The sequence below is a fragment of the Pipra filicauda genome, unplaced genomic scaffold, assembly GCF_003945595.2.
Source record: "Pipra filicauda isolate LSUMZ 115617 unplaced genomic scaffold, ASM394559v2 scaffold13_size5146498_pilon, whole genome shotgun sequence".
Classification (NCBI taxonomy): Eukaryota; Metazoa; Chordata; class Aves; order Passeriformes; family Pipridae; genus Pipra; species Pipra filicauda.
In genome coordinates, this window is record NW_024103874.1 from 1,839,148 (window position 1) to 1,849,727 (window position 10,580).

General features: G+C 50.5%; 1 protein-coding gene across 3 annotated transcripts in view; it reads right to left on the minus strand.

The window, feature by feature from the left end:
* Positions 1–9,558, minus strand: part of PMEPA1 (prostate transmembrane protein, androgen induced 1) — a 44,380-nt gene extending 34,822 nt beyond the window's left edge. Inside the window, exon 1 of one of the 3 annotated variants that reach the window (XM_039378516.1) lies at positions 9,092–9,211. In XM_039378516.1, the coding sequence (XP_039234450.1) occupies positions 9,092–9,194 (103 nt within the window). In that variant the 5' untranslated portion in view covers positions 9,195–9,211. Of the gene's footprint in view, positions 1–9,091 lie in introns of all 3 variants that reach the window. The other 2 variants (XM_027710596.2, XM_027710597.2) reach the window with 2 other exon arrangements.
* Positions 9,559–10,580: the final 1,022 nt, after the last annotated feature.

The window sequence follows — 10,580 nt, forward strand, 5'->3', positions numbered from 1 at the left end:
GTCTTAACGCTCAGCGGTTAGATGTCTTTTGGGAATTCATCCAAATGGCACTGCTTCCTTCCCACTTGCCCTGCAGGTAAATCTAGCATGTGGCTTACACAATCTGTTGACTTAAATAAAGCAAGGGCAGAAGAAGAAAGCTGTTCAGACATCAGGAGAGACTCATCAGTCCTTTGGGCAAAAGTCTGGGTCACTTCCCCCTCCTCAGCGTACTTGGGGTGTCAGCCAGGACCCCGTCCCCCTCCGAGGGAGCACGGGCAGTGAGGGTGCAGCAGAACCGGTCACAGTGCTCAAAACATCAGCAAAAAAGACAACAATGACATGTTGCCAAATTCTTCCATATTTTTGGCCAGCGACGATGCTTCAATTCAATTTAGAGAAATTGGAGTCCATGAGCTCTGTCCTCTGAAATCAAACACAACTGAGCAGTGACTGTACAGGTCTCCCAGGGCTCGGGGAGATGGGGCCACAGCCACTTCCAAACATCATTGTGCTGGTCCACCTGTGCTTCCAGCTTGTCTCCAGAGTAACACTCAGCTACCCTGCAGATGTGGGATGTTTCTGAAGCACTGAGATCACTCCATGCTCTGCAAGTTCAAGATCTTACTGGATGCACATATTTCAGGTTCAAACCCAGCTGCAGTGTGCAAGGCTGAAGAGCAGGCAAGTAAGGGGTCCAGAGCGAGCCTACCAGCAGTCCTCATCCCCGTGCCTCTGGAGGCTTCTTGTCCTGCTATTTCCTATTGCTGTTCTCAAACTCCCTCCTCATCACAATCAACTCCAGCACCGAGTGCCAGCCCTGGGGATCCTGCACTCCTGAGCATGGCAGGAGCAAACAGACTCCCCCAGAGCAAAAGACTAAAAGCTGAACGGAGCAATTCTGACAGAGCTGCAACCAGGGATGATTTGTTATCAGTTACAAAGGGAAAATGAATTCTTACAAATGGGACGACAGCAGAGGAAGGCTACCTTGTCAGATGCTGGTTGTTTTCCCTCTGAGATTTTAAACCACTGAGGATGCATTTGGAAGGAAAAATGACTCACCTCCACCTGTCTCTACTAAGATCACACAGCCATTCTACCTTGTGTGCCAATGACAAATGCTACCCCTGATCACCGATACAAGCCAACTAAGTAAAAGGCCAAATTCTGCACGTAAAGCATAAAATGACTGAGGTCTGCCACTACAAACACTCACAGTGCAAGTTCCAGTCTAAAAATCTTAAGGAAGGTAGAAGAGCCTTCCACATCAGTGAGGATGGTGAGCTCCTCAGGAGGCAAGCTAGACACTCAATCCATCTCCTGTATCAGATCTGCGTTAACATTTAAACAGGGCCTGCTGTTGTGATCTTTAGCAAGGAGCAGATGTGGTTTTGAGTAATGGTTAGCGTTACTTAACCGGTTATATTCACCAATGTAATTGACACCTATTCCATCATCCTTAATACACCCACTTCTTTCTCCGATACCATAAATAGATTAGAAAAATTTCTGCAGATGGCCATGACCCCATTTGTTTGTGCACTTAGCCATGTATGAATCACTCTTGGCTTGTAGCAGCACTCTGGAATTACTGAAAGATAACTAGTCGGCACAGACACCAATAAATGAATCATGCTTTCCACAAGACCAAACCTTTGGGCTTTTACAGACTCCAATTACAAAGTAAGAAGAAAAGAACAAAGAAATTACTCAGTCTATTTGCACAAAGTCATGCAGAGTTGATTCACAGTTTTACAGAATTATTACTGACAATCATTTGTAGGGGGTTAGAGTAACAAACCAGCTACTTTACATATTGGACAGAATGAAGAGATGGAAAAAAAAATCCCCAAACCATGTCCTGCATATATTCTTTGAAAAGTAGCATTGATTTTGGTGCCAGTACCTCTTTTCATTCTTGGTATGCTCCGAGCCTGGGGGTTAATCAGCTTTCATTTGCCAAGGCTAAGTTCTGCCTTGCTGGGTTGCTTGGGCCAAGTTTGCAAATGTGGGAAATCCTGTTGCACCTGCTGAAGTGCACAAACCTCACGCCTGCAAACCATCACAGGCACAATCCCTCAGCTCTACAGCCATCAGCAGGGTCTCATAAATGGCTCAGAGAACTGCCATGTGCAAAAGCACTCGCCTTTCTAGCTGCACATTTTTGAATGTACACTGCAAGTGAAAAATTACCCAGTCTGAGGCATTTTATTAAAGATATGTGCGAGACTGAAACCAAACACCAACGTGTGAACCACTTGAAAGCGCTGTGGACGTCCACCAACACTGACAACTTGTGAGACAAGTTCCCAACGCTGTGCAAGGTATCCTTATGTAACACCACAGCCCAGGACACACCAATATACACCACACACAGCAAAAAATACACCCTCTGCTAAAGGGAGCATCAGCCTAGTCCTGTAGCAATGAGAAACTGGAAGTCTGACTAGTTGGACAGACAAAAGGACACTGATGGATCGTGACCTCAGTGATGCTACTTCACTGTATGCAGTGAAAAAGCAGCGTTAAATCAAAGAAATCTAAAAGTGAAGGTGGACTTGATGCCAACCTGAGCCTGGCTAGGGACCAGTGTGCTGCTTGTAGCATCTCTGAAGTGAACAGAGTCACTGTCAGTTTGGGAAAGGATGTAAATTAAACGTACACACAATGCTATTTGTCTAAGGCCTCCCAGTGATACCACCCTTGACATGTAACCGAAGATCCAACTTCCTGAGTGAATATACCTTGGAAATCATATGTGTGCCCTGTTTTACACTCCTGCTCCACTTGGTCCACAAGCAGAGAGGAGCTGCCAGCCTGGTACAGCTTAGAGCCACAGCTCAGGAGAGGCCAAAACCAGCACCAGAACAGCTACCATACAGCTCAAAACTAATTTGGGAAAACTTGTTTATTTGTTCTCATGCTTGAGGCTTCTGATTTCTGAAGGAAAGTAGAGACTCCACCCCAAACTGGCTACAAGAAGGAAAGGTGCTATACAAGATTTACATTAAAACCTTAATAAACATTACCAATTCCTACCCCTCTCCATTACTACATAAATTAATGCAACGAGCTCTCTTGTATAAGAATATGTAGGCGACAACAACCTTCTCCCTTCAACAGGAGTTTATCTGAGGATGTGCTGTAGATAGAAAGGAAGGGAAAAGATTCCCAGTAGGGTTGTCTTTAGAAAGCTTGAGTCACTAGAACCACGGTCTCCAGGTGCAACACAAGACTAAAAAGATGAGTGTGCTAAACAGTAACGTGTCCTTCAGAAGGAAAAAAAAAGCTAAATCAGGAACCTGCAGTATGAGGTGGATGCCTGGATAAACACTGTACAACAGACCGCAGCAAAAATGCTAATGCAAGTTTAGTTTTTCACACCAGAGAGATTTCAAAAGATTTGCAAAGCTTTGATAATATTTAACATCTTTACTAATTTCCTTTTTGGTGCAATCATAAATTTACCACGGTAGCCAAAAGATCTGGGATGAACTACAAGTTCTAGCTGGCTCCAAAGCCAACAAGAATAATGTGTGCTGTTACTATTTTCTCTGAAAACATACCTCTGCAAAACTGACTCAAAATGAGAAAAGAAATTGTGAAACTGTCATTACAAAGAAGCATTTAAAATGCAGATCAAAGTGCTGCCTTAGAAGCTGTATTCCTTGCCAAATCATCAAAGCTCTCTTTACTCTCAATAGCTCCCCAAATCCTCTGATTTGGATGATAAATTCCTACAGCTGAAATTTATCTCCTTTAAAAAAAAACACAAAACAAACAACAAACCAAACAAAAAGCCCAAACCCCACAACTCCTCCTTTATGGTTACCAACTACTTCATCAACCAGTTGATTGAACCACTTTTTGTACTACTAAATTAACTTTCACAGATGTGTTTATGCCTGTGTGCACACACAGACAGTGAGACTTGCTCTCAGCAGTGTGTGTGTGTGCAGGGTCTCACCAGCTCTCAGTGGTGCCTGTGTGTGTGTGCAGGGTCTCACCAGCTCTCAGTGGTGCCTGTGTGTGTGTGCAGGGTCTCACCAGCTCTCAGCAGTGTGTCTGTCTGTGTGTGTGTCTGTGTGTGCAGGGTTTGACGTGCTGACACTCAGGTGGCTGTTCCTGACCCCGCACTCACTCATTACTCCTCGAGGAACTCCCAGACCACTACTACATCCCCTGCAGCAAGGAAGCAGCAACACAGCAGCCCACTAATCAGCTCTGAAAGATGGAGATGAGAGGTCACATCCTGCTGTCACAGAGGGGAGCCCTGTGCTGAAATCTTCCCTGTTCCTCTCTGGTGCCGGATGCAGACGGAGCAGGTCTCTGATGTGCTTCCTCACCTGGGATCTGCCCGAGTGACCTACCTTCTGCCACCCAAAATAGTTATAAAACAATCACCCAGCAATTCAGCCACACAGACAGGAAGAACACTGCATAAAACATCCCTGTTGACATCAATGATTCCTTTGCTTTATGGACGTCTGGGAGCGTGCTCACGGTGTGAACCAAGTTTCCACTTAATTGCAGCAAAGTGGCCCTTGTACCTCTCTCCTCGTGAGCTCTCCAGCCAGGCTTTATTACTTTGACAAAACGTGCCAACAGCAGATGCACCGTGTATTGGAGAACAGGAGGGATCTGATAAGATAAACCACACACACCACACATGGGATCTCCCTCCAGGAAGAAAACTGGTAGGCAGTTTTTACACGAAACACCACCGCAAATAAATGACCTTTTTTTCACTAATTAGGCTTAGCAAACTCTGATGGTTGCTGCTACCTGAATGAAACAACACCGACAGACATGACTGTACAGTGAGTTACTCAGGAAAGAAGCTGGATTGTAATTACTGTCTATTAGTGACACCATGTATTTTGGTACTTCCCTTGGAAAGGTCTCCTCACGTCTATCCGTTTATAATTTAGGTTTACAAATTCATTCTAAAACTGGATTTATCAAACCACCAACTTCAGCCTGGGAAATCTAAAAATATTAGTATATTTGGTGAGCAACAGCAAATAAAGTAAGAACATACATATGTGGGTTCCATCCGCAAGGGAAGCAGTGGTAGTTCAACTAATTCAACATCTTGAAAATTCAGAGGTGATCCCAGGCCCTACCTTGGGAATTCCTGGCGTTAAAAATAAGGTTGCTGTTCCCAGCACACCCTTCAGTGCTGGTCCACTCAGAACTCAGATCTGAAAACACACTACTAAACAAAACAAAGGCAAATCAAAGGCTCATTCAGGGGGTGGAGGATGCCTCCATGGCAGAAGGTAACAGGACTCAGTTAATCAAACATGCTCCTCTGAAAACACCCTGATACTGACTGAAAAGGAAGAATTAGCCATGTCTGGTCTCCACTTTGCATTATAGATGATCACCTCTGATTATACAGGATCACCTCTAGTGTCGTGTGTGCCGGTCCCACTGTGCAGCTCAACACAATCCAGGTGTTCACCCACAGGAAAAAAAAAGCAAAGTTTGACTATTTTCCCTGCATTTCCCTTCTGCGTCTTTTCATTCTCCCATTCAACACCAATTATAAAACACTAAAATTAAAATCACCAACTGAGGGCACAAAACTAATTTTAAGAAAGACCCCTGTGCTCTCCAGGCCTTTCCCTGGGTATGAGAGGTATGACCTGCAGGGCTGGGACTTCAGAGCATCTGGGTCCCCAGGGATGGCCAAGGGCACACACAGACTGCTCTTAGGCCACTGCAAGCAAAGCCATCCATGCTCTGCTCCTCCTGGATCGTACCTTGGGGCGCTGATCTCAGCAAAAAGCAGCACTTTGTCATGGACACACAGCCAGAGCCAGACACAGGGAACTCCCCGGTTTGGCTGAGGTCAAACTGAGATGCCACAAACTGAGCATCCTCTGTGCAAGCACTTTCAGGCTTGTTGAAACCCTGGTAGCATCTCTGGTTTCCTTCTATGAGGAAAACTTGGGGGGGAATACAGAAGTATGTGGTTACTATCCACTCTGCCCTGGAAGAAGCCGTAACTGCCATTGACATAGCGTCAGGAAAGAAACATATTTGCCAAAAAAGCAGTCTGTAGCGGAAAGGAGATGTGATCCCTGGTTTGAGCCATCTGCATTTGGTTTTTTATTAAACCAAAGAATGTGAAAACCTAGAAGTCCTTGCTTGGACAGAAACCTGCTCTCACAGTTTGTGTCACTGGCCGGACACAGCACTGCCACCAGCCCAGGGCACTGCGGCCAAGGGGACGGAGGTGCAACGGTACCTCTTAAACTCCCAAAGGCTTTGGATAACGTTCCTGCACCAGCAAAGCCTCTGCCCAGAGCCACCCAGCCTAGAGAGAGCTGCTCTCACACCCCGTGCCTGCAGTCATCCTCCCGCAGGGATGCCCAGGTGCCCGCGGGATGCCCGGCCTTGGCACCCACACCCTCCGGGAGCCGTCCCGGTGAGGAGCGGGGAAGGCAGCGGGGAAGGCAGGCACAGCGCCCCGCTCTGCCAAAATAATTAGTTATTTACAGACTCTTCCGCCACCACGGTCACCCCTGACCTCCTTCGGCAGCCGGAGCGATTAGAGCCCACTGCCGCAGACGTCTGGCTGCTTAACACGGCCCGGCACACTGGCACTCCAGCCGGGCGAGACTCCGCGCCCCCGCCCCCAAAAAGCCCTTTTATAATCCTAATCTGGGAGCGCCACACACAGAAACCAGCTGCTTCCTCCACCGCAGCGCCGCAGCCTGCCATACGGAATGGAGCCTGCAAGGAAATGTTCGGGGGGATCGCTTGGCCAGTTAACCTATTCAGAGGGTTAAGTTAGAGGAGTTTGCAGTTATGCCGCCGCTTTCCCGGAGCGTTGCTGCCTTGGTAACTTTTCGCTGAGAAATTAAAGAGCATCTGGTGGTGGCTGCTCCGAGGATCACTCGAAGTTGTATTAGAAAGATACATAAAATAAAGAGACGGGAGGAAGAAAAAACGCTGTGTGATGAATTTATCTCAGGGAGGCTCAACTCTGTCCTTCCCACCTAAGCCAGGTGGAGGAAGCGATCAGGTAACAGCCCCTGCAGTGCAACCAAAGCTCTCCTGGAGCACTGAGGTGAGGGAACACTGCCCGTCACCAGCAGGAAATAAATAATAACATTGGCGATAAAGAAACCTGCAGGAATATGAAGTAAGGGCAGGCGGCAGCAAGGGAGCTCTGTCCAAGGCTCCCAGGAGCTAATAGGAACTCAAGTGTTTGAATGGCAGGACCCCAGAGCTGACAGAGGGCAGGGGACAAGTCAGGGAAGGATCTCAGGAGTCGTGTGGCATCGGGCATGAGGCTCCTACAACACCCACCCGAATTCAGGCAAGGTCTCCTCTGCTGTACTTCACTGTCCCCAGCCTCTCGCACACCCCCATCCATAACTGGCACCTGCCTCCTACCAAGCCTTTCATACACTGAAAAAAATGGGAAAAAAATTATAAACTATGCTGCTTCTAAAAAGTCACAGAATGAAATTAAAAGCCTGAGTTGTTCCAACAAAACCTCATGCCAAGAGTTAGACTGGAAGAGAAGCTTTTTCTTCAAAAGACATTACACATTTTAATTCACAACTTTTATCATAACCATGAGCCTTGATCAGACACAAAGTAAAGTCTCTCATCCTTGGGATTCTGTGGGACATAGTTTATGTTCAGCAACTGGCTGACACAAAAAAGAACTGTATCTTCATTATTTATACACTGCTATTGGTATGCACATCTAGCCCGGCCTGTTAAAGTCAGGAAAGAATAATGGTCTATTCAGTACCGGTAGTGTTAATAAAATCAGGCAAATCCAGCTTAGTTTTGTCTGAACACGAATGAGATTAAATCAAGATTAAAAGTGCATACAGTACAAAGGGTATGGTTTATGCTAAAATTCAGAATGAACACATTTGAGTACCCGGTATACAAATGCCTGCAGACCTTCCCCGGGACTCAGACACCTGAATTAAACAACGATGAAACTGGAGAAGGAGAAGGCAGATGACACTGGACAAAAGCCATCCAAAATACCAAGGGACAGATGCTCTGCAGCCCCGCTGGAGGTAACGGGGCAGATCCTGTGCTAGCAGAGACAGGCACAGCTCAGCTGGCTCCCCCAGCACACACCGAGCGCCAGCCTGCCCCGTCGCAGTGCCAGGAATATATGCAAAATCCAGACTCTTTCCCAAGTTTTCCTTTTGGGCCATTTTGCATTAGTCTGTGCAGGGTTTGGATTTCACGGCACTGAACGAGGTGCTAAGCAGGGTACAATCCTGACAACCCTCCAGGGCCGGGGTTCCTTGAAAATCATCCCTTTACAGAAAATACCATTTGCTTGAAACTGCCAGAGAGCCCAACTCATTCCTCTTTCCTCAGCAACAATATTCCTTCTCTCTCATCTCCGTGCACTTCATTTCCAAGAGGGAAAGAGCACACAGAGAAGTGGTGGATATTTAGGTCAGGCACTGGCCTCACTGCTACTCTGCGAGGGCTGAAAAATATTAACGAAAAAAGGAAAATCGCCCTTCGGAACAAAAAGCCCCGAGGGGCTGGAGACGGGGGGAACAGGTTCCCAAATACAAGCCCTCCCCGGGTGTCCGGACCGCGATGCTCCCCCACCCGGTACCGAGAGGAGGGTGATTTACCCCGGGGGAGTTCAGACCCCCGGGGGAGGCTCGGGGGCCCCGCAGCATCACCCCGCAGGAGGGAAAGGCGCGGGGCAGGGGCGGCTGCGCCCGCCGGGGCACGGCGAGGAAGGGGCGAGATGCGGGCGGTGATGGAGCCGCGATGGGGAAGAGCGCGGATCTCACACAGCCGGTGCCGGGGAGCGCCCGGTGGAGGCTGATCCCGGGGAAGCTGATCCCGGGGAGCTCCGCCAGCCCGGCCCGCGCCGTGTCACACCCGCACCAACATCCCAGCAGCAACAGATGAGAGACCAGGGCTCGCACGGAGGGGGAAGGAAAATCACTCCGAGAAAGCGCATCGCAGCGAAGGGTCCCGGCGCCGCCGGGAGCCCCCGCGGAAACTTCCCCGCCCGCGGCGGGGCCGCCGGGCGATCCCGCACCCACGGGCACCTCCCGCACCCACCCCGGGGAGCAGCAGGACAAGTACTTACTGATCTCCATGCTCTGGAACAAAGACCTTTTGCAGTTGCATGTGCAGGACACATTGGGCTGAATAGCTACGGCCGTGCTGTTCAGCCCCATGAAGTTATACATTTAAACAAAAAAAAAAAAAAAAAAAAAAAGGGGGGAAAAAAAAAAAAAAGGGAAGAAGGCGACGGCGACACAAAGAACTTCCCAGCCGCCGAGCGCTCCCCGGGCAGCACCACATAAAGCCGGGGCTCCTCCTCGGCGCGGGGGGGCGGAGGGAGGGAAATGCAGCTGCGATCAGAAATTGGAAATAAAAAACCCGGCGCGGCGCAGCGGCCCCGGCAGCGGCTCCGCTCGGCCCCGCGGCTGCTCCGCGCCCCTCCGGCCCGGGAGGCGGCTGCGCTGGGCCCGGAGCGGCAGCCCCGCACTTTTGTGGGGCGCGGCGCGGTGGGAGCGCGGTGGGAGCGCGGCCCGCCCGCTCCCGCTCCGCTCCCGCCCCCCGCGCTCATTCACGGCCACGGGGACGCGGCCGCGCCGCCGCCGCCGCGGGCGGGACCGTGACGTCAGCGCCAGACGGGGACTGCCCTTCCCTCCTTCCCTACCCTGCTTCCCTTCCCTCCTTCCTTTGCCTTCCCGGCGCCGCCGCCGGGACCAGCGGTGGGGGGAGGGCGCGGGGGGGGCGGCGGGAGCGCGCCCTGCACTGCCCCGCACCCGGTGCGGGACCCCCGGGACGCGCCCAAGGGGGGCGGCGGCTGCTCCGGGGGACTACGGAATCACAGAGTGGGTCAGGCTGGAAGGGACCGCAGTGGGGCATCTGGTCCAACCTCCCTGCTCCAGCAGGGTCATCCCAGAGCACACGGCACAGGATTGTGTCCAGACGGCTCTGGAATATCTCCAGTGAGGAGACTCCACACCCTCTCTGGTCTCTGTTCAGTGCTCGGTCACTGTGCAGGGAAGAAATTCTTCCTCATGTCCAGGTGGAACTTCCTGGGCATCAGTTCCTGCCCGACCCTCTTGTCCCATTGTTGGGCCCCCAACAAGCAGAGCCTGGTCCATGCTCTGACCCCTCCCTGCAGGCCCTGACACACATGGATGGAGTCCGAGTCCCCTTCTCAGTGTGTCTTCTCAAGGCTGAACAGGCCCAGCTCCCTCAGCCTTTCCTTGCAAGAGAGATGCTGCAGTTGCACTTGCCCTCCCACACCCACTGTGGATCTTTAATGCACCACCCACACTGCTGAGCCCACCCTTCTCAGAGCCCACCCCAGGTGGGTTTGGTGTCACCCACCACTCCTGGCCTCCACCAGGACTCATCAAGAGATTTTGCAGATCAGCCCCAAAAGCACCTGGATTCGGGCATCCTGCAGGAAAAACACCTTCGAGCCGAGCTCACCCACAACACCCACCCTGCTGCAGCCCCACAGCACCGAGACACGGGGCTTCGGTCTCGCCTCACACAGCCAGTCCCCAACGTGGCTTCTCAGACAAAAAAATGGGAAAGACTGGAAAAGAAAT